The sequence below is a fragment of the Polyodon spathula genome, chromosome 4, assembly GCF_017654505.1.
Source record: "Polyodon spathula isolate WHYD16114869_AA chromosome 4, ASM1765450v1, whole genome shotgun sequence".
NCBI lineage: Eukaryota > Metazoa > Chordata > Actinopteri > Acipenseriformes > Polyodontidae > Polyodon > Polyodon spathula.
The window spans coordinates 77272554-77297841 of record NC_054537.1 but is presented as its reverse complement, the minus strand read 5'-3'; the positions used below and the strand labels follow the sequence as shown (position 1 = coordinate 77297841).

The 25288-nt window shown below is 36.9% G+C and overlaps 1 protein-coding gene and 1 pseudogene across 2 annotated transcripts; both read right to left on the bottom strand.

Annotated features, from left to right (window-relative positions):
* The window catches only part of LOC121313975, a 41687-nt pseudogene extending 31378 nt beyond the window's left edge, over window positions 1-10309 (bottom strand).
* A 5016-nt stretch (window positions 10310-15325) lies between these two features.
* On the bottom strand, window positions 15326-25110 carry dscc1 (DNA replication and sister chromatid cohesion 1). 2 transcript variants are annotated; one of them, XM_041248628.1, is made up of 9 exons: window positions 24646-25110; window positions 23861-24029; window positions 22611-22745; window positions 20648-20738; window positions 20359-20497; window positions 18268-18320; window positions 17654-17814; window positions 16017-16165; window positions 15326-15715 (listed from the first exon to the last, which is right to left on the bottom strand). In XM_041248628.1, the coding sequence occupies exons 1-9, from the start codon at window positions 24813-24815 to the stop codon at window positions 15604-15606; spliced, it is 1179 nt and encodes a 392-aa protein (XP_041104562.1). In that variant the 5' UTR covers window positions 24816-25110; the 3' UTR covers window positions 15326-15603. The 2 variants fall into 2 exon arrangements, with proteins under 2 accessions (XP_041104562.1, XP_041104563.1); XM_041248629.1 differs by having other exon boundaries at window positions 17654-17811.
* Between the last annotated feature and the right edge of the window lie 178 nt (window positions 25111-25288).

Sequence of the window (25288 nt, the reverse complement as noted above, 5' to 3'; positions counted from 1 at the left end):
CATTTTTTACAGGAAAAAAGTAATGATTTGATCTAGATGGAACAGTGTTACCACTTTTAGTAGAAATTGAGGATTAGGTCTGCAGATAATCTTGTCCCTGAAAATAGGGTGCATCAATGACCAGTGTAGCTCACCTATCCTTCTTGCTGATGTTACTGCTACCAAGAATGTGGTCTTCCACGTCAAGAATTTCTGGTTGCATGTTGCCATGGGTTCAAACGGTGGTCCCGTGGGTCTATTCAGTCCTAGACTGATATTCCGTTGTGTAAAGATATGTTTGTTTGGGGGCCTTAAGTGGTTAACCCCCCTGAGAAATCTGGACACCGCAGGGTGAGAACCTACCGGGTGATCTTCCCACCCCGGTAAAATAGTATGCATCTTGATGGAGGACAGCGCAAGACCCTTGTGGAACAGATGGCCCAGGTAAGATAAAAATGTTGTTAGATTTAGTGTGGTACAAAGATTTTGAGTTGCACCAAAGAACGAATTCTTCCATTTCCCTCTATATGCTTTTTGAAGCCAGCAAGATATTGGCTACTTGTTCAGAGCGCCCCTGATCTAGTAATTGTTGCTGTTCAATCTCCAAGCAGCTAGTCGTAACCATGCAGGGTTGTTGTGAAGCATCCTCCCTCTGCAGCATGTAAGTGCACTGACCCCACTTCTGCTATCTCTAATATTTCTGAGAACCAGAACCTCTTCACCCAGTACTACTAGAATGAGACTGGCCTTGTCTCTTTTTACCTTGCTGAGCACACCAGGAATTAATGGCTGGGGAGAATATGCATACATTAAGTTGGTCAACGACGGGATGGACAGTCTGTCTACTACCATGGCTGCTTCTTGTTGGAACCAGGAGCAGAACGGTGGCAGCTGGGTATTCTCTTTTGTGGCAAATAGTTCAACCTGTGGTTGCCCTAGTTTGTGGAATATCCCGTGTAAAACCTGTGGCCGGATTTGCTATTTGTGAGGCAACTGCTCTCTGCTCAGATGGTCTGCAAGGAGTCCGGGTAGGTAAGCTGCCTTTATGTTGAGGTCGTGTCCAGCAGCAATTCCAGATCTTTATGGCCAGACGTGGTGTTGTCGGTAAGAACTAGCATGTGTTCTTGCTTTAAAACTGATGCGAAGTGTTTCAGTGCTAGAAAGATTGCTAAAAGGTCCAGACGGTTTATATGGAAGTGTCTTTGTCTTGGTAACCAGGTTCGCAGGACTTGTCCTTCCGTTAGGTGTGCTCCCCACCCTAGTAGGTGCCATGTACCCCAGAAATTGCTGAAAGGAGTGTGCCATTAGCCTGGCTCCCACGTTGATAGGTCTGCCAGTTGCCGAATAGTGGTCACACTCTCCTCTGTGAAATACATCCTTCCTGAGATCATGTTGAATTGGGCCCCCAGGAAAACTAAAGACTGTACTGGGAAGAGCTTTTTCCATTTACCAACAGGACCAGGTCCTGAAAAAGTTGAAGAGCTAGTTCTGTGTTCTAACAGCCTTTCTTTGAATGGTTGGGGCTCATATCAACAAATTGTTGATGTAAGGGCAAACGTGGATTTAGATATGCAGCACATGCAGGTTTTTTTCCCCCATAGAGCCTCAACGGGCCTCTAGGCCTTACATCTAAGATGCTTAGGAAACCGAAAAAAAGTGTTGGTGGGTATAGTGGGTATTAGTGTTGAGAGATGAAGACATCCTTCTCAAAACCACCTCTGCATTAGTATATACCAGTGAAGTACCGTTTCTAGCTACTGAAACGTCATCATCAGGGCCGGAGTCCATGACGTCATCACCTCCAATGTTGCGTGTGTTAGCAGAGTAGTATTGTTCTTGTGTACTCCAAGCTGCTGTGGTCCATGTATCAGCCACCGAGGCTACTGTTTGTAGAGGTACAGGTTGCCTTGAACTCCTGCAACCACTCAAAAAAAAAAATCCTTAATTACTGGGGGTACTAATTCCTGTGAAGTCGCAGGCTGGGTAGCATCAGCTGGAATCTTGGTATTAATTCCTGTGAAGTTGCAGACTGGGTAGCCTCGTTTGGAATCTCGGTACTAATTCCTGTGAAGTCGCAGGCTTGGTAGTCTCAGTTGGAATCTCGCTATTAATTCCTGTGAAGTTGCAGGCTGGGTAGCCTCAGTTGGAATCTTGGTAATGGCTGTCGCTGTTTTAGCTGGTGCATCTTTCTCCCTGCTGCCGCAGGAATGAGTGGATTTACTCGTTCTCTTCCTAGGGGGGAGACAAGGCGGAGCTCTGGCGCTCTGTGGAACTACTTGCTCTTTTAGTTGATGTTTTATCTGAAGAAGAAGTGCGACACTTATCAGCACGCGAAGCTGGGGGTGAAGGAGTCTTTCCCCTAAGTACTGGTGCGTCTGACATGTCAATACACGTTAGATAAACCTCTCTACCACAAGATGGTGACAGAGGAGAACCACACAGTGAACACACAGAAGGCATGTGCGTGAGAAAGACTGATAGCTCCAGAGAGAAAAAACTAGCAATTGCTAGAAGAAAACGAGAGATATATTATATAATCCCTACTAACGATAAAGAATAATTTATCCTTTTTTTTTTCAAACAAAACAATGAATAATGTAAGTATGTAAACGGCAATACTATACAGAGTCCTTACCCAAGCATACGCAGGAGAAATTTGGACATTGATATTCCAGGAAGGGGGAACTTTATACAGAAGGATGCAATAACTGGTGCCAAAAAATGATTATATCAAGGATCTCTGGGAACGAGATCAGCTTTTCTCCTGACCCAAGTAACATGGAGACTGTGAGTTTACTCTGTGTGTGGAGTTCATCATATGATGCCAGAAGCTAAATTATTGTGAACTCAAGCAAACAATCAATTTTACATGCAATTTAGAGAACTTGGAGTTTCTCATAAAACAGTCTAAACCGTAAGCGCATTACAGCCGTCCTATAAAAAGCATTACACATTGGAAGCACTTCATTCCTTCCTCCACATACATCTAACCACACTTTCAATACTACCTGTTTTGCAGAAAAACTAAAGCATATAAAACTATGGAAGTAACTAAAGTCTTCAAAACCAAATACTTTTTTTTTCCTTTCCAAAATAAGAATGATTGTTTTCCCTAGTTTTTTTTTTTTTTTTTTGTTTAACTTTACCCAAATTCCAAGCCTTCCTTTTCATCTCCGAAGTCAATAGCTGGAAACAGTCAAAATCGGCACTCTAAACTGAAAAGGGCTTGCCGATCTCAGCTAATTATCTTGTTGACGGCACTATCAGCAGTATTAGTACGTTCTGCCTGCGATTGAAGCAGCACATGGATTGAACTGCATTCTCAACATAGCTCCCTCTAGATCAGAGCTGAGGCAAATATTGAGACAGAAAGTCTGAACCTATACTTGCCTGTGCTGCAATTTGTTCTGTGGAAATAAATATAAGTCTTAACTATTAAGCTTACTATTGTTAATAACTTGACAAGCTCTACATAGTTTACACAATCCAGGAGGACCGAACTAGACCTGCCCTGAGATAAACTTAAACTGACCGTGATCAAGACGAATCACTCAACTGCCTACCAAGAGGAAACAGGGGTAGGATATCATCAGTTTCGGGCTTTAAAAAAAAATCTTACTCCATTGCAGACAGATCCATGTCCACTTCTTCTCCATTCATCAATGGGATTTTCTTTTTCTTATTTCTAAAAAAACAAAAACAAAAAACAAACAAAAAAAAAACACATCATAATCTTATCTGCCAGTAATTTGTAAGCATATGGTCTGTATCATTAATTTAGCCCAAGGTATGTTCAACCATCACAATCGAACTTTGTGAATCACATAATACATATGTGTACCAAGTATGAGGCCAATATCTCAAATCATTAGGTCTTTACCATCCAGAAATCAAAAGGTTACATGAAGTTTAATAAAATGTTACACTGTGGCGTCCATCTTACAGGTCAAAATAAATATACGATATTTAAAAGGTATCAAGGCTCAAGAAAGACATCAAGACTGGGGATGAATTCTGGAGCTACTTTTGTTAAACCTTTTACACAATCCAGGGAATTTGTAACAGACTCAAGCTACAATTGCTATGAAATGAGAGCCTTCAATTTTACCCTGCATTATCAACCAATGGAGGTATTTTATTTTTTTACCGTCTGCTCTTTGAGTGGCATGGGATATCATGCTTGAGGCTGTTTTCTTCAATCTGTAAAGTATGGTTGAATGATCCGTCCACTTTGATGGGACCCTGAAAGAGACAAAGAATACATTTATCAAGATGATCTTGAATTAGCATAACCAAAAGAATAACTTTCAGTACTACTGTAAATGGACCCTTACCACATATTTTTGGGTGCCTGGCAAGGTGTAATCCTGTTTTATTTCTAATTCCAGGACATTCCTTTTCCTATTGAAGGCAAAGCTGCCAAAGAACTTTACCACTGAGTTTTGGTCTCTGCAATTGTCAATTATGGTTACTGTGACACAAGAAGTCTTTAAAACTATTACAACTATTATCTCATTTAAATATGTATAGTATATGTAAATTATGGTATGCTTTTACTTAGATGTAAATTCAAGTGATTTCCAGTGTTACCTGGGACAAGTAAATGTTAACAGTAAACATCTAACATTGTTTAGTTTGTTCAGTCTAGCAACTTGATCTCCCTACTTGCACTAGGTTTGAAAGGATACACCCATTGTTTAATTAAGGGGCCGATGTTCTTCCCAGAGACATTGGAGATCGATTTCAGGAACCCAGATGTTGACACAAGCATCTGACTCCACATGTGAGACTGGTACTTCTGAGACGATGCTGTGCTAGCCAGACTCAAAAGCTTGTTAAACACCTTTAAAAAGACAACATTTTTTATTGTTAACTACTTTTAAGACCTAGATACACTAGAAATGTTTAAGGGATGATTGTTGTCATCAGCTGAAGTTGTCTTTGCATTTCACTTGAGACAACATAGCTCTAAGTATTCATTGGTTTATCTGTGTCATTGATTGGTAAAAGAAAACATAACAAAAACATTGAAATCATGTTAATACAAATATGTTTGCCTTAATAATTTAACTATGAAATAGACAGAAATCTAAGAAGAATGATTGGCTGACCTGTAGCATGAACTCCATGCTAATTCTGTTTTCTATCAGTCTCATCACAAGGTGGGCTTTACACTGGAACATCTTGTAATACTCCCAGCACAATGTGTGTGGGTGTTTTATTGAAAAGTGTAGGTGTGGCATGGGGCTGAAAAATGAAAAACAATATTCTGCATTTCACAAAGCACATACTGTAAAAGTGAAACAATTACCTGAAAAGGATTTTACCATATTTTATACAGAAATCATCAAAACCACATGCCTCTTGTTTTTCAGTAAACAAAACTGAATTTAATATTTTGTAACATTTAAAATACACACTTTGTTTTAAAAATTGTTACATGAAGTCAGGCACATTCTTCTTCAGGAGGCATTGAGTGGTTGTCTTGCTGGTTGAACAGAAAGAAACGCACCGTATATTAAAGAGTTCAGCCCTGCGACTCTTAGAAACTGCTGATGTAACCCACTGCCTTGTGATGTTACCGATGAAAAGAAAGGGAAAATAAACCAACGGTGTTGAATTGACATTTCCCTCTTGTTATTATTTCCCTCTCCAAGCTACACTGGTATGTGACCTCACTAATCTTATCTGCGAGCTCAACAGCTTTCAGTTTAAAGTTGTAGGCCCGCCATCCTGATCAAGTTGTATCCACAGAAATAAGCTTCAATGTCCTTCAAATACCATAAAAATAGAAATAAAAATATTGCGCCTTTTGAAAACCATAGTACTTTTAATTACCGCCGTCCCTGAATAAACACCCCAGCTGTTTTTAGCAATTTAAAATAAACGCTGCTTTTTTTAATGAGTTTTAATTTAAATTGTATATTTAACTAAATTGTTTGGTTAGATACCATAGACTCTCCAACTGTTTGATTCAACAATATCTATGGAAAATGAACATTTAAGGGAGGTGAAATATTTTGACAATATAAGCCTTACTTGTCCTTTTCCTTGCTTCCAGCAAATACTGGGTGCAGTAAAACCGCTCCAGTCTTCAACTCATAGTCCACTATTTTGTCCAATTCCTTCAAATTGATCAAAGCAAGGTTGTTAGTTTTTTCAATCCCAACACAACTAGATAAACAGCACAAAATGAGACATTGCACTTTTACCTCTTTGATCCAGTGTCTGTACTCATTAACTCCAAATGTCTTTTTCAAATACAGTCCATAAATGTATCCAGATATCCCTTTCAGAACCCATTCATCAGCCCTATGACAAGCAGGGAACATTAAGGCCATAAAAGCATTAGGAGGCTTCATTACCAGTGATGAAATACATTAGAAATAAAAGGCAAATTCCTTATCTTCATTGGTATACAATTGCAATAATATTGGGAATTACCAGAGATTTTGGACTTTGTCTCTTTACAAGTCTTAATTGTGATAAAGAACACGCCACCACTTAATTCACTTTGATGGACATAATACTGTACACATTATAGAACCAAGATAGCAATTTAATTAGACACAGGTGTTTTTTTTTTGTTTTTTTTTTACACTGTAGCCTTGAAGGTTCTGGCTCTTACAACAGAACTGTACATAGGGGGTGTTTGAGCTGTGTAATTAAAGAGTCTACTGCACTCCTTATTACAAAGGAAACTATATTTTCCTTCCAACTGGAGCTTTATAGTAATCAGTCAAATTGTATTTCAGACTCCTACATCTGACTTATGTTTTGAAGCAAGAGTACACAATGTGTCTATTGTTTTGAATTAGCAAACATCTGGATAAGTTTCTTGCACAATTACAGCAATCTTTGAAAATAATTTCCCCACAAGGCCTTAGGCTTTACTGAATATATCAATGTCATATGCTGATGCTCTACCACTAATATAAAATCTTGGTTATACTTCAAATTATGCCGTCAAACTACTGCATATCACTCCAATTAAGTTTTAATAGGACTCCGATGCAGATTTATCTGATCTTTATAGCTTGCACATGCACATTTGTCTCGGTAACTGTATTATTAAATTACAAATTCATGTCAAAATTGCCATGCTTCACTTTATGCGTTTGCATAACGTTCTCATAAAGGTATTACTTTACATCCCTTACGGAACACAGTTACAAGCTTCTAAGTTCTCCCCCCCTCCCCCCCCCCCCCCCCCCCTCTCACCTCAAGTCCTATTTTCTTGTTTAAGCTGGTTTATGCTGCATCTCAAATTACTCACCAGGACATTCTGGATATAAAGCAGCCAAAGAACTGCTGTGCCAGGGCTTCGGCTAAACACCGTCTGGTCAGGGGGGTCTGATCTGTAATCATGGCACTGTGCAGAAGATTTGTACTGCAAGCAGGGAAATATGAAAACAAGCATTAGGTTTCAAAAGTTTAAAAACAAGGTCAGCATCATTAAAACTGAAATGGCAAAAACAAATTTACAAGGGGTGAAAACACACAACCCTGTATCCTCAAGCTGGAGTTCTTTATTACACTCAGCTTTCTGTGACAACGAGTAGAAACACAAACAAACTCAACTAAACCTTTCAACTACTCAAAGAACATTTGTCATTCAGTAAAAATATATAACTGTTTTTTTTTCCCCCATAAACACAGACTGATATTGCCAGGAGAAACCCTATACCCAAAGTCCAGATGGCTTTACAAAGCTACCAATAGGACTAGTGTTTGATGGCTTTTTACTGCTGCCATCAACCGTTTTTGTTAATCAGGTCAGTATGTATGCATGTCCTTGTACTGCAGAATTTTCAGACTGAACTATTTTCTTTTTTGTTTTCATTTTGTTTAGAAATTTGCAATATGTTGGAAAAAAAAAAAAAAAAGCAAATTACGCATTTTTTGCCAACTTTTACTTCAGAATACCTATTTATTTAAAGTGGTACTCACCTACTATAGTACTACTACTCTTAACTATGTTTCATCAGCTCACATTTTACTGTATGTTAACTGCTTAATTGGGTACAAACTGTGGGAATGAACATGGTCCCTCTTCTGCTGCTACTTGCAAACGGCAAACAAGCATCCAATCAGTACAACTAACTCCCAAGTTCTAAAAATGGAGATTGCTTGGAAGTATTATTATTATTACTACTATTATTTTCATTTGTAGCTGATCCAGACCAGTTACTATTACGTCTTATTTTAAAAATAAATAAACAAATAAACAAAAACAAAACAGCAACTAAACCTGATGTAAAGACTATCATTATTTTAGGCCACGTCTATGTAATTTTATCATTATTTTAGTACCCATTAATGAAATCAACCTCGTAAAACAATTTATATGTAACATACCTCAACTCTCACTTGATGGAAGCATAATGACTCCCTCTAGTGGTCATAGCGCAAGGTATGTTTTGCTATGTATGCCATACATTTTTTTTTTACTGTTCTTTGTTTTGTTTTGTTTTTTATCTATAAATAGGGTTGTAGTATTGTCACTAGCTAAGGGTAGTCAAATTCAAGTTCTGCAGGGCCATTTCACTCTTGGTTAAACATGTAATATAAAATTGGGTCACTCTGTGTCAAATGGTCCCCACCTCATTCTCATTTTGTTTTGATATTGCATATTAATGTACCTGGAAGTGTTTTTCAAAGAATCCCAAAAATATTAGCTCTCATATCTAATTATACTGGACTTGCGAGAATTCCTGAAACATTGTGGTTATCATCTTCTCTGTAGTTTCTCCACATTATCTGACAACAAAGACTATATGCAATGTCAGAATCACAAGGCAATGGGTTACTGAGCTAGGAGCCCTCTAGTTGAAATCAGGCCAGAAATAATATAATAACACAATTATGTGCCAGCAATGTGAGCACATCACGTCTGTGTTAAATATGCTGTGAATTGGTTAAGTTAAACAAACTGCTTCCCCTTTATGGCTGCCTGGATCTCTTTCAACAGGTAAATCAATTAAAGACAGACAGACTTAGGTGAGATTGATTTCTGGTTATATAATCTATTGCAAGTCCTACCAATTCACAGCAGATTTAGCAGGAGCCTGATTGATCACATCACTGGCACAGGCTTATTTTTTAAATATTTTTTCTTTAAATGACTGACTCCTAGAAAGACCTTTCTGTATTGCTTTAGGGACCGGTCTCCTGAAAAGACTGTTAGAAATACAATTTTGCCAAACTGTGTACAATACTGTACATAGGTCAGCTGATAACATTTTACATAGAAACCACATTTTGATGTTCCATCAATTATTTGTTGCCTAGATGCATGTAAGCCTTGCTAAATTGATACTTTCTAATAAAATACCATAAGTAGTGTACAAAAAGCGTGCCATATTTTAGGATAAAGTCATATTTAGGTAGAGGATACAATTAACTAACCTTTTTCGAAGACATCTTTATGGCATCTAGATCTTCTCTCCCTTTTGAGTTGAGGTGCAGAAGGGATGTCATTTCTGGCCTGATATCCACTTTGGGGCTCGTTAATTATTAACCATTTACTCTAGGATACTGACATTGTATAGATAGTTTTTGTTGTTGAAACTACAGAGAATTCAATGGTTCAGGAGTTCCTGCAAGTACAATATACTGGAGCATTTTTATTGGCGTCATTGCACTTGTTTCTATATTTGGCTCCATCGCATTAACATCTATGGCAATACCAATAGGTAATATATTGGCACGTTACTGAACTAGTATCAAGAAGACATCTTTAATATTTTGAAAGACCTGACTTCTCAAACATGGCTCTGTTTTAGTGCTAGTTTTCATTGGTCACATGCCCATAATAAAAAATAAAAAAGAGAGCTAACAGTTCTAGGTACTTCCATATGTGACATCAAAAGAAACTAAAATGGCGAGGTGGGGAAGATCCCTAAATTGAGTCCATGCCCCTCCAAAAAATGTAAGACTTGGGTTCTATATACTGTTTTTCATGGCTGACACTGACCTGAAAATACTTATGGATGCATAAGATGACACTTGCACATAGGTTTCATCCACGAACACCGTCTTAAAGCAGGAATATGTGTATCGACAGGTAAGGATCTCCTCAAAGAATTCAAAAATCTCACGAAGGTAGGACATTGAGTGTTTGAGTAATGGAAGGAGCTGAGGCAAACAGAAGTGTGTGACCTGGAGAAAATAAAACAGGGCACAAAATAATACTGTTTGCTTACTGACACAAAGACAGCACTTTTATGGAGGTACCTGTAGGTGCCCATGGGGGACCCACAAAGCAGGTCAGGTTTGGGTCGTAATGTGAACTTTTTCGTGGTTTGCGGTTTGGGTCAGAAAATTTCATTTTCGGGTTGGACTCGGGTCTGAATTTGAATCGCCAAAAACATTTTCTGTTCTTTCTGCGTACTCGTCTGTAACCCTTTCCCAAATAACATATTAGAAGGCAAATGTACCAGTATTTCCTACACTAAAGCAGGAGGCGATTAGAGAGGTCAGCTGACTCAGAAGTGTTCTCACTTATTTGATACGTCACAATATCCTTTTATCATGTCTGCTTGGTGGCACTAAAAATGTAAGTGGATGAGGTGAAACAAAAGACAGCGCAGGGTTTATATCATGTAGTGGATAATAGTTTGATAGTTTCATCTCACCAGCAATCAATGACCTCTTAGCCTGTCGTTACAGTAAATTACACTGGGCATTTGAGAACTCTAACCCAGATTGTAACTAATTGGTGTAAAAGGTGCACATGGCCCTTAAGAGTTCATTATAAGGTGCAAAACCTTTTTGTTTCATTTCACAGTACATGTAAAGTATAATATATAGGAAAGCATGGGGTACTCGTATTTCTGATGTTTAGTGACATTTCTATACAAGACACTGAAAAATACACCCCCCCCCCCCCCCTCCCTCCCCCCCCAATATCTTTTTTCCATATCACTTGAAACATAGAAATGAAATTACATTAAAAAAAGTCAAAATGAAATATTGATTAATCAACATAGCAAATATGACAACTATTCAAAGTTCCAAATGTATTGTAATATTCAGCTGCTGAGATGGTTGCAGAAAGTATTTCTATTATCAGCACTACTGGTTTTTGAGCTACAGGTGTAGTGCCCCACACATGCTTACTTTCGAGACTGTCACAGCTTCCAAAGAAAGGTGCCCACGGGACAGGGGAGGGGAGGAGGTGGGGAGGTGGATGGACAGACAACCAGGAATTTTGTCTCGGACTTGTTGATTTTTTATTTATTTATTTTTTACAGCTGGAAAAATGTATAAGGAACGCCCGGAACTTCTATTTAGATCACAGTACTGTGGGTTATGACAGGGATATTTAGATCACAGTACTGTGGGTTATGACAGGGATATTTAGATCACAGTACTGTGGGTTATGACAGGGATATTTAGATCACAGTACTGTGGGTTATGACAGGGATATTTAGATCACAGTACTGTGGGTTATGACAGGGATATTTAGATCACAGTACTGTGGGTTATGACAGAGGGATATTTAGATCACAGTACTGTGGGTTATGACAGGGATATTTAGATCACAGTACTGTGGGTTATGACAGGGATATTTAGATCACAGTACTGTGGGTTATGACAGGGATATTTAGATCACAGTACTGTGGGTTATGACAGGGATATTTAGATCACAGTACTGTGGGTTATGACAGGGATATTTAGATCACAGTACTGTGGGTTATGACAGGGATATTTAGATCACAGTACAGTGGGTTATGACAGGGATATTTAGATCACAGTACTGTGGGTTATGACAGGGATATTTAGATCACAGTACAGTGGGTTATGACAGGGATATTTAGATCACAGTACAGTGGGTTATGACAGGGATATTTAGATCACAGTACAGTGGGTTATGACAGGGATATTTAGATCACAGTACTGTGGGTTATGACAGGGATATTTAGATCACAGTACTGTGGGTTATGACAGGGATATTTAGATCACAGTACTGTGGGTTATGACAGGGATGCAACTTTTGTTCCTACAGCCTATCCTACCTCTAGGGAATGTAAACAACCAGGACAAACAGGTCTAATTTCTGATAAAGGCCACAGATGCCTAAATTGTGTGGTTTTAGGTGTACAATTCAACAGAGTTTAGGGTCACTGCATCTGGTATACACACACAGGACACTGAGCTCTACTTACAATGACAGACTTTCGTTGAAAGTTTATGTTGCTGATGCAGACCACCTGGTGGGTTGTACAGGACAAAAAATAAAATAAGCATCGGTAGCAGAAAATATTAACAACTGACACAGCAGCGAAACAATAGTCCCACTATAGAAGTGTCAACATCGTGTGAAATATTAACTCTTTATTTGGTTGCAAAACAACAACAACAACAACAATAATAATAATAATAATAATAATAATAATAATAATAATAATAATAATAATAAATAAGATACATATAATTTGTATGATCGCGGGCTTTCAAACCCCATGTCTCCTTTCTTCCTGTTCATTCTGCCGTCTCTCGATTGTACTACTTATTGTGTGCATTCCTTCAGAATCCCGTGTAAAGCTTTATGTTTCACATTGGTACGGTTCAGTTACTTACTGTACAGACTTGGGGATGTCAAGGAATGAGCGATTACCATCGCAATTCACTCCAAGTATGTTGAACTACTCCTGATCGCCTTCGCATTACAAAATAAACCATAGTTTACTCATAGCTTAAAAAAAACAAAACACACACACACACAATCGAATTGTTAAAATTAGCAAACTATATGATCTCTGCTAATAATACAGTACTTGTTAGGTACTGTTGCAGCTGTTGGCTCCATATTCCGACATTGCTAATAACAAATGTGTCTTGATTACACTTATTATTTTTGCGCAGCACCAAAACAATCCGTTTATGTAAGTATCTTTTAAAATAAATTTAACGTAAATTGTTTATACAATACTCGTTAATAAAGTTATGCATCTACCCTTCCACCTCAACCTCTCATAACAGAATGATCCCTCCAGCCTTGTAACGAGCCATTTTGTTTGTAACTTTTGTTACGGCGTCATTCGATTTGATTTGTTATATACATCTGTGAAGGGGGTTTGTGTTAGCGTTTGCCTTAAAATGTGCAATTTTATAATAACGAAGCAAAATGTTACATAAATGGTTTATTATTAGTGTTGAAAGACATTGAATTTTGAACATCTTTTTTTCTGATACACAATATTTGTTTACCTTACGTTTGAACTGAACAAAAAAAAAGTCAGTGTTGACGCTACGTATATTATAATGGATGGGCTTCAGTGAGTTACAGGAAAATAATTCCATCTTGGGTTTCTGTACCGCCATAAATAATTATAAATTACAGTTCAAAGAGCCAGCTTTTGAAAGAGCCGTTTTTTTTTCTTCATGTATTCGTTTATACATCCTCAGGACGCATTATCTATCAAATAAAAAGGTACCGTAAATTGAATCCACCGATCTATGCTGTGCGTATGATGTGTGTCCATTTGCAGGGCAATCTAGAACTCTACGCTGTACGTGATTTATAGCCTATAATATAGTGTTTGGCATTTGAATTTAAATACTGGACGATTGTGTGATATCTTAATGTGCATAAAATCCCATCCAAAGTGCAATTAATAATATGCATAATTTGCATTGGGAATTTCGAGAATAAAATACTGTATATCAAGAAATGAAAGATAAGTTTTGATCATTTGTTCCAGTCATAACAGACTCAAGACGATTTGTTGTTATAGAATGGACTGTATTATAAAAGGTACAAAGCCAAAATAATATTCTTTAAAATAAACTCCATCACAGGTCACCAAGGGAAACAAGGATACAAATACACACACACACACACACACACACACACACACACACACACAATAGTATTATCTTATAATATCCATATAATATATATAGATATATGTATATATATATATATCGTCACATTATACACAGTGTAATATGTAGTAATTTCATTATAGCTCCTCCATACCATTATATAATATTTAATTAATAATATAATAATAATAATAATAATAATAATAATAATAATAATAATAATAATAATAATAATGCACAGGTTATATTGGAAGATATTTCAAAGTGTAATTACCAAGTAAAAATTCCATGGTCATTTTATAAGGGCTGCAAGGTTCTATCAGAAGATTAAAATGCTTATGTTTATTAAAATTATACATGATTCCAGGGTGATGCAATACAGACATAAGAAATGCAAAGAATAAAGTTTTCATGTGTATAGCCTATATTAAAACACATTTGCAAGCAAATATTGAGAAAAAAGGTCAAATCACAAGCAGCAGACTAATGCAGTCTCTTACTTCACAGGACTAACTTAATCCACTTACTTTTTTGTGACCAGAGGTCTGGTTTAGTACGTTACAATCAGTACTAAAATTGACCTAATTTAACTGAAGATCCCAATGACCTAATCAACTTTTGGGTTGCTGCATCAGGGATTAGCAGTGGTGGTAACTTCAGTCCAAGCAAGTGGATCAAATTCACTTAATCCTGGTTTGGTGCATCAAGTGACCAAATTTGTCACGCTACATTCTACCCATAATGTTATTTCCAGTCACCATACATTTCTTTACTGCATTTCCTGAGTGGTATATTGCTATGAATGTTCACCTTACTCTATTCTCTGGGCATCATATGGGTGCCCCGTTAATGAAATGAGTTACTGTTTGTAATACCTGAGACCCATCAGTTTGCTGCATGGTGTATGCCAATATTCCGTATTGCTTTAAAGCTGTGTCTGTCTGAGCACGCTCTGCTCAACAATATTTGTTTGATTTGTTACTACTTGTTTCCCCAGTAGCAGTTAGATACTGACGCACCAATCATTCAGTAACAGACTCTCGTGCCCCTTACAAGCACATGTTCTTACCTCCACACAAGATGTAACTACCTGTAATTTTACAGCGGATATACACTACAGTACTTACGTGCTGTCCCCTTGATGACCACATGATGAAGTTGCATTCATTGAAATGGGTCTGCACCATAATACACTTCTCCTCCCTTATTAAAACATTAAGCCATGTTCTTATTCAACTTTGAAACAAATTAGGCTGCATGTATATTCATTATACAGATTTCTAGTTATTGCATTTCTACTGTACAAGTGTAACTTATTAATGATCTGTGTGTAAGTTTTGGCATAACAACGTACAAACTGAACAGTGATTGTGCTCTAAATATGGCAAATTAATAGTACCATTGCTGCACCATAAAAAAAAAAAAAAACACAAAATGTAAACTTCTTTAAGATTATATTAAGATATTCAGATTTGACAATAATTAGATATAAAACCTTTTTTTTTATTGAGAGTTATTTTTTGTAACAAAAACATTCAAACAATGTGCTATAACATGACATTGAACATGAATCTTTGGGGTCGTTATTGATGTGAGCATGGGAAGGGTTATTAACTTCATACGACAAGTTACAATATATAAAGAAGTTCAATAAGTAAAATTGTAAGAAGAACATGTGCATACGTGGATACAAAAACAATAGCATAACTACAGATTTAACAACCAAGAGAGACCCTTAAAGATATCCAGAAATATGCACCAGTTGATCTTATTTCTCACTTCTTTTGATGATTAAGTTGCTACTGGTCGTCTAGAATTGTACACTTTCACACCATTTTGCAAGGAAGTACGAGCATACTTAGTAAGAAGAGCTCCAATTGTTTGCTTTTCACCACACAAGTCTCTGTTGGAAAGAAGAGAATTTTTATATTACTTTAACTTGACCAAAAACAGGTTGGCATCAACAAATATTTGCTATTCGGAAAGTACGAAAAAACTTTACTGAAAGAGTGGTGAGGTTACATGTACGTAATGGGTTACTAAGCCACATTACTGCTCCAGTTATGGGATCCTTTAGGAGCCAACTAGTCAGTTTCAACGAACCGGACAAGCATGGTTTTGAAGAATGGCCTCTTGTTCCTTACTTTCCTTATGTTTGTAGATATATTATTAACATTTTTATAAACCTAAATTAAATTAATTACCGTATATAGGGGGCAACAGCCTCTTCGGTCCATTTTTCCCTCATGCCAAATAGACAGTTAAACCTTTCCTGTGTGTCCTCTGGCAAGTCTTCTACTTTGAGCAAGAAGATTGTTTCTGGCCTAGAGGATTGATCCACAAGAGCCAAACCCTGTTTAGAAATAAACAATAAAAGGAGAAATGTCATCACCAATTATTCAAACCAAAACATAGATATTTATTTACTTTCCTGATGCTTAACTGAAAATTCTAAGTTTAGCATGTTATGGGCAAAAGTATGACAAATCAGACGATGCACATTTCATAATTCAGCCTCATAGGGAACTTCTCCAGATTACCCATGTCACTGTTTAATTGTGCTAAAAATAATAACAATATTACAGCTACTGTACAATTACTACCACTAATAATAACAATAAAACTGTTGGATATTTAGGGATGTTCAATAACTCTGATCTACAGATTTTACAAGTCCAACCTTTCTTTTACAATGGAGTTGCCGGACGTCAGGGTGGTAACCTTTTTATCAAAACAAGTCGTGTTTTGTAATGGAACAGCCCATCTCTAGTATGTCCAATAGGAACGCATGGGGAGGGTCATGTTTATTTCCAGTCTTTTGGATCGTTTCCAAGTCATGTCTGGTGTGGACTGACATTCAGCACTCTGTCCAGTGTGGATGCAGCCTTAAACCATTCATAAGTACAATTTAAACATGCCTTCCTCAGCACATATACCCTTGCATTGATTCATATCCCTGAAAAAAACGTAGCTAGGAATATTATTCTGTAGAATGATAGACTAATTGACAAATCCTGTTAATTCCGTCATATCCTAAGATGAACAGTTTTATTTTTGTTTTGTTTTTGTTTTTTGTTTTTTTTAATTTACCCTATTTTAAAGTATAAATTACATTGCTTTAAAAGGGTGCAACTAACTAGGAAAACGTTTCTATATTCATGATTACAAGTTAGTGACACTTTGAGCATGATCTATTTGTTATTATACCTAGTGTGATATAGTACTTTCAAATCTGCAGACCTAACACAACCACTAGAGGGTAGCATAGCCATCTTTATGGCAAATTCTGAATTTCCAGATAAATAGTTTTGATCATGTTTGCCAATTTAGTTTTGGAATATTCAACGTATTGTAGGTTAAAGTCCCTAATTTAGCTTTTTCTAAATACCTGTGAGTTGTGAATAACAGTAATAACATTTTGAATCCCACTTGTGCCAAGTTGGAGATCTTAGCTGGAGACTCAAAGGGAGCACTGCATTGGCCTTTGCTCTCTCACAGGGTTAGGATGGAAACTTGTGCACGGCTACTTTGCCACGTTGCTTAAATATCCCAGGCTGGGTCCTTGCTTTCTGGGTTCAGTAGATTGTAACATTGTAAGACTGTAAGATTGTTAACATTGGTTGCTTAGGTTTGGAGGGTGATAAGAGGTCAGGAATGGAGGTTGTCCATTTATCTTCAATCCTCCAGTTTTATATGTGAATTGAAGGAGAGAGGCTACATTCGAATTGGGCATTTCAAGCTACTAATAAAACATTACACAGTCTTCTAGGATAAGCATTCTATTGGCGATACCTTTCTAAGGTACTATATTATTAGAATGTCTGCCGGGTTTCGTATTTACCTTAAGCTGATCCAGTCTGGTTGTCATGCCCTCAGCAACACTCTGCTGCCACACCTCCTGGAACTCAGACAAGTTAAACTTCACTGCGTTCTGTAACAGCATCTGTGCTGTAGCTCGGCACAGTTTATCTTCATTCAGTGCAAAGTAAATTTCACCTGCTTCTTAAACAACAAAAGAACATTGTTCCTTACTTAGATTACTGCTCTAAAGGTCATTTTCCCTCTGCAAGTCTAACTTTAAAATGATTTATTTGGATTAATTCAACAGCTAATCTATAGGTTACAATTAAGTCAACTGGCATAACAAACAATACAGTTTCTCCTGCTATTTGAACATGAGGTATAACACAAGACTAAAAGGGAAGGAACTGTGCAACAACACCGAAATCCCCTTTTAGAGGACATGTAGAATAATACGCAGACTGTGTGTGTGTGTGTGTTTTTTTTTTTTTTTTTTTTAAGTATACAAAATACACAATTTCCAACCACACTACAAGACTGTTAACTAAGACATTCCCTCCGAATAAACTTCAACAAGGAAAATGATCCCCAAGATGACAGGTAACACATTAAGCAGACCAGCAGTCACTCTAATTTACCAGTAAATAACATTACCTTCCTCTATGTATCGCTTGCCATAGCAGTTCAAGCAGTGTTCAATCATCTCCCTGAAAAAAAGCAGCAAATATTACTCCCAAATCTACATCTATCTATTAAATAGTTATTATACCACTGCATACATAGTGTTGTCTAGTACAATGTCACATGGTAAAACACATTTTATTAATCAGTAGCAATTTATCTTCAATAATAATAGCAGTTATTATTCATTTATTTTCACCTGGGAGGGGGGTGACTGTGTATCAACAGCTTGTGGAACTTTAGGCAAATGGTGTCATCATTTTAAATGGTTTTAAACTTTACTGTTTCTTACTTTATTTATTTGTATTAGAAATGTAGTATGTAAACCAATTCTCACATAAAGTAATGTTTATAAAAACAAATCATAGAAACTTTACTAAATTTGAGAATGTTGCCATTTGTATTACTTTTGTAAAGAGGAAAATTTGAAAGCGTAGTTTATTACTAAATACAGTTCAGATGGTCATTAACCTTGTCCCATTATACCAAATTCATGGTCACACAAAAAGCAGCCAATGACGTGAAACTGTCATCTATAAAGTTTGTTGTCAAACACTGCAGGATACAAATCCATCAAGTAAAGTGATAGAATGGCACTAGCAATGTATTTTTTTCTCTCACATAGGTTCATCAGCTCTTTTTCTGAAAAAAAAAATAATAATTATGTCGAGATACAAGATACATTATCTATATATGCACACAGTGCTCACCCTTTATAACGCTATAGTGGGGAGCCTCTCTCAAGTAGAGACTGAAAACTTTACATAACTATAGAGTGCTTTTGTGAAGTTTGATGTCCACTGACAGCTAGGTTGAGACCTCCAAACTTATTTCACAATGTGACTGGAAATGGACTTAGCATCCACCATATCAAACAGACTATGTTAAGAAATTAATAGTTACCATTTAAATCCTTACAATAGAGCTCTCACTGGCATTTCACATACCGTATTCCTTCGAATTTAAGACGCAGGCCAAATTTACCACCCTCAATTTAAGGAAAAAATACAACATCAAATAAAAACATGCATTTACAAAGATACAACCTCAATTTCGCTGTTGTATCGTACCAAACTGACACGAAACAGTGCTGTAGATTAACCACAGAGATTGTTTACTGTGCTGCGCACTGCATAATACTTAAGATGGCACCTCTGTCTTACACATACCACCACTCACACACACACCACGGCATCAGGCAACACGTAACCACAACAGCATTGAACATTGCTTGGCATGATGAAAAATACAGGGTCTGATCAGCATTTCCAATCTATCCAAGCTGGTCCTGTTTGTTAGAATTCTGAAATTGTGAACGTTTCTCTTGGAATTCCTCGGGAAGCTTGGTTTGTTTTTTTTCTCAGCAGTGTCACGTTGCTGCTTGTGTATTCAGGCAGACGGCTTTGTTGTCATTTTTCGGCAGTCAGTCACGTTGCTGTTTGTGTACTCGGATAGTCACGTCTTTTGTTGGCGATTTTAATACACACATCACTATACTGTACTAGAATTTAAGACTCAGGCTATTTGAGAAGCAAAAAATGGTTAAAAAAAGCATGTCTTAAATTCAAAGGAATCAGTACTTTTAACCATAGAAATACATTAAAGAATCTTGCGTACACTGTTGAGATCCTGTTAAGAACCACTGAATACACTATAATGGTTCAGTGGTTTCTAAAATGAAACACCGTCCATTTAGGTTACAGGACAACAAGTAGCAAGGGACATTTACAAAGATTCAAACATTCCTCAGCAACAGAAGCATTGTAATCAAGTTCACAATCCCCAAAATAGACATTAATAACACAAAATCACTTGTGACTGAGAAAATGTTATCAGGGCAGGTGTTGAGCATGTAAAAGAAGAGCTGTGTATTCATCCCTCACATGTTGAGAAAGTGTCCGAGTGGTCAAGATACATACTTTGATTATCCATTTTCATGTGGAGGATGACCTCTAAATAAATAAAGTAATCTAGGAGATTTATTTCGGCTATTACACCATTAAATGCAAAAGTAAGAAGTCTCAATAGTACTGAAACATTTATATTGAACATTTAGATACTTACTTTGGTTCAAGGGGCCCAAGCTCCTCTAGACAAACACTCAGAGGAACTTTACTGAATGACCAGGATTCTGAATCCACTAGTTGGGTAATATGACCCATAATTTTCATCTCGTAGTCAAACTCCAGAATCCTCCAGTATCCTACAAAAGAAAAAAAGAACATGTCAGCTCACACCAGCCTCACCTCGCAGCAGTGTCTTTACTATGCGAGTCACTGAGGACCCAAAATAAATACTTCTTTAAAACATACCCTTCGTTTAATTATGTTACTTCAATCAGAAGTGCGCCTACCTTCAATCTTGCAGGCATGGATAACCTGAAGCTGGTTTAACAGTTCTTGCTCGCTTGCTTGAATTGTTTCCAACAAGTCATCTGTAGAGTACTAGAAAGGTCAAACAAACATATATGGTGATGAACCATGACAATTATTTTATATTTAAATTCATTCAATACAATCATTTTGTAATGGCACAAAAAAATAACAGAACACCATCTAAGAAAATGTACTCTCTGCAAAAAAGTATGTCAGTACATACGTTCCCTGCCACAGCTGTACATTCCAAATCAGTGCGGACAATATGATGAAAACGTTGATGACCGTGACATATATCAACAGTATGTACAGAATAGGATCCTTATATCCACAGAATCCGATACTCTCTATACCATATACTAAATCAAGTTAAAATCAAGATTCATTACAGTTGGATAAGCGGTTCTCCGGATATCATACACGGATGATGTATGGACAGGCACTGCCACATATTTTCAGAATCAAATATTCTTAGTAACTTATGCTAAATGACGTTATTATGAATTGTCATGATAAATGGATGAGCAGTCCTCCAGATATCTATGCAAAAATGTGTAGCACACTAGTTTCTCTTCCTTTAAAACATATTAGAAACATAAAGTGTGTTTCTAACATCTAACATTATTTGGATGAACGGATATCCTGGACCGGTGTTAAATTGAATTAGTTGGATGACTAGCTAGCTACCAGTTTCTATCTCAGCGAATGAATGGCAGTTGGGGGAATCGGACTCCACACACCAAAACAGATACCATACTTAAGCCCAGGGTAACACAACCTTCGGGGCACAGACTATAAAGTTTGTGAAATTTTAAAGGGGTGGGGGGTGTGCAGTGTGGGGTGCAGCAGTGGCGTAGTGATTAAAAAAAAAAAAAGAAGCTGACAAGAATGAAACTATCATGGCTATTTAATCCAACCAAAACAATACATATATAATTAACAAAATTGATAGGTTACGCTCAATATTTCTATTTCACTTCAAATCTGATAAGAGAATCAATTTGGTGAGCAAAAAATAACTAATTGAAAAACTGTGCAGTTTAATTATAGATTTGAAACTTATTACAATTATACAACGGTTTGCACTAAAAAAATATTCTAGCTAGAAGAAAATCTTCGGGTCCCGATCCAAATCCATTGGGGCATATTGTACTTTTGTGCGCAACTATTCTTTAGCCCTGTTTAAGCTTAATCTGCTTAAGACCTCACCTGTAAAAATCCTGTTTTGCTCTCTGAGTGTGCATAACACCCAGTTCCTCTTTTTTGAGAAGGGAAGTGAAGCCTTGAGCAGGAACTGTGTAGCTACTGGCTTAGCACCCAGGTGTTTTCTAGCAATGCTGTGGGAGGATTAACCCTTTACTGAACACAAACACTACTGTCAGGCTGGTCATTTGCCTGCACTGAACCCCCAAAACAAAGGATTTTGCTTCCCTTATATTCATGTGTCCACGCCATCAACTTACATTCAAAGTGACTGATCTTTATTTAAACCCAGCACCAAAACTTCACACATACACAGAGACACAGAAAGTGACTATTTACATGTGCTTTCGCCCTGTCACAACATCCTTTTTATAACTTGTAACAAACTTGTGCAAATTAATCTTTACACCACTTATTGCATGATGTATACGGTATATGCAGGAGAAATAGGGCGACATTGTTCATTTTCACTGAAATGCATCAGCTAAAAGCATAGAACTCCCATGGCATACACTACTGGTTGGTGGATATACAATGGTCTAGCTGTTAATCCCCAATTAAGCTCAATATTTGCTTCTGCATGTTTCCTTGACCGCTAAAAGTCTACTACTTTCAACAAGATCAATCCAGATAACAATCTGTGTAACCCAACAGTACCATATAAGGATTCTGATTCAGGGGGACAAACTCAAGACATTGGTAACAGACAATTACCTGGGAAAGGGGATCATTCCTTACCATTTGTTCAGTAGAATTCTTCTCATTTTCACCGTCAGGCCCTTCATATGTATTGTCCATCAGAAGTTTTTTTAGTTTCTTTACTTTTGGTCGACATCTCCTCAACTCCCAGTAAGAACTAGAAAACCCTGAGATCTAATGAGAGAAATGTCATTAATACTATTATAATTTTTTTTTAATACATTTCTCTCTGTTTATGTGAAATAATCATTGTAAGAGTTAATTTTGCCATTATTGGGTTATAACAGAGTGACTGACCTCCACAGAAAACAGAGAGCAGTGTCCGGTTGTTGTAGTTTTTAAAAACATGCCTATGTTCTTTTAATTATTAGAATGAGTGTAATGCTATTGCTGGATGAGGGTGTAATGAGGACAGAAGATCACTGGAAAAGACAGTCTTTATGTATAAAGAATGTTACTTTATTGAAAAATAAAATAAAAACAGGAACTCAGCAAAACTGAAGAAACCAAACTGGGAAAAAAATAAATAAATAAGACATAACTGAACCATAATCTCTGGTGGTCAGTTTTGTTCAAAGTAGGCAGCACTGAAGTCTCAGACCCTCTGAGAAAGGCACCAACCTGTCTTTATAGGCATGTCTACAGACCCCTCCCTGTAGACTAAACCAAATTCACAGGTAAAACTAAATTACAATAAATATATTGCAAAATACAATTACTCACCAATAATCAAATCGCATTAATTTACAAATAACACTGGCACATGTCAGGATACATTACTGTTATTTACTAGAATGTTTTCATTTTCAAAGTTAAAAGTTACAGGGTAATTCAGACACAGGCTCCCAAAACAAAAAGCAAAGTAAAACACTGGATTTCAAACTTACAGGTATTAAAATAAATAACCACAGCATTCCAACTAAAAGGATCCCTTTTCAGATTAAATCCCCATGATTATCAACCCCAATACTGTATTTTTTTTGTTTGTTTTATTTTTCTCTTTTAAGGTCACCTTTGATTCTTACATGCTACTAATTCTCCTTTTCCCCCTCCGTGTTCACGTTCTCTCCCAGACTGATTCCAGGCAAACCTCCTAGCACGCAGCGAGTCAGAAAGTTAGGAGTCCAGGCAGGCTCTTTCTACCCTGAGATTATTACATATTCTTTAATTTGTTCCAAGCAAGTTTAATCACAATTGGACAAGTGGTTCTGTGGATACATGCAAAGTGTGACACACGTGCACAGTAGAAAAATAAATGACAGAAAAGTGTAAAAAGATCTGAAAAGTACCTGAGACTGAATGAGATTTTGACAAGGTAAGTCTTCTGGAAAGTGATCTGGTGTTTTACAGTCAGGAATAAAGAGAAGCAGGTTTGAGGTGTCAGCTATCTTGAGGTCATACGTTTTGTCTTCACTGCACAACACAGCATGCTCATCTTTATCACCTCTGATAACTAGACTAGGAAAAAAAAAAGTCATATTTGTGTCAGTGAACACATTGTTCTTTCTAGTCTTGTGTCTGTCTTTTATATTTTCCACGTAAAAGACAGCAAAAAAGGGGACAGAAACAATATTTTCCCCACATGCACAACACAAAGTATCTGTAGGTAGAGGTTTACATTGAACATATTTTCAATGAGAGCAATGCAGGAATAGATATAAGAATCCCAAACTGCATTGTACAGTAATGCAATGCAATTACAGTTCCACCCCTGCTATATGATACCACACTTCCCCCAAATTACACTTGCACTGACTCGCTTGTCTTAAAAAAGGATGAATGTAAAAAAAAGTACAGAATATACACATCAAAGGGAATATATTTTATAACTATATTTAAAACCACCACCAGACAGACATAAAGGTTGCTTCTGAAATGCAAATATTACTTGGTGTAGTGTCCAGTCCTGTCTTTAAGAAAATTAAAAGTTATATATATATATATATATATATATATATATATATATATATATATATATATATATATATATAATATATATCAAATTTTAAGTATCGCTGTTTCTTCAATCAAGGACTACTAACTGACTAACGCTACAATTAACTGTTTCACTTACCTCTTACCAGCTTCAATGTGTTTACAGAGCGTGTCATCTAGCTCCATGAGACAGTAGTCCCCAGACGAGACGTTCTCACCGAATGAGAGACAATGAATGACAGGCTTCAAGTCATCCACGTTCAGTTTAGCAATCTGCAGTGTAGCGAGCACTTCGTCTAGTGTCCTCATTGTTGCGTGTTACACTTTATAGATGCCAGATGGGTTAATGTGCAGGGTTCGGTAAAGAATACACTTTTCTTAAATGCACGAACCTGATAAACACGTTGTATTTTGTTGCACGGAAACCTGCAGTTTCAGATGGTTTTTTTTGTTTGTTTGTTTTTTAATTGTATTTATATAAATAGAATCGGTACCTCAATTGTGTAATCTAGGCTCAGGTACAACAATACGACAAAACGTTACAAATGAATGCATAACACTGAAAATCACTTGCCAGAAATGTCTTCCTTGTTATGTCTTCAACTTTCCCGCAATGTTAGCAGGAAATGCAAGGGCGTTTTGATTGACTGTGGAATTGTCCAATAGAACAGAAACATCTTGTCGCGTTGCTAAACCAATCATACGAAAAGCGCAAAATTGTAAAATAATGGATTATGCGCTACCATAGAGTTGTAGTTGTAACACAGATAGCAGCAGTAAAC

Coding starts and splice junctions, on each gene's coding strand:
- dscc1 (XM_041248628.1), bottom strand. CDS start 24,815: ATGAGGACACTAGACGAAGTGCTCGCTACACTGCAGATTGCTAAACTG. Junction 20,498..20,647: donor CCATGCCTGCAAGATTGAAG/GTAGGCGCACTT, acceptor TTTCTTTTGTAG/GATACTGGAGGATTCTGGAG. Junction 18,321..20,358: donor CTTGGGCCCCTTGAACCAAA/GTAAGTATCTAA, acceptor GCTTTTTTTCAG/GGAGATGATTGAACACTGCT.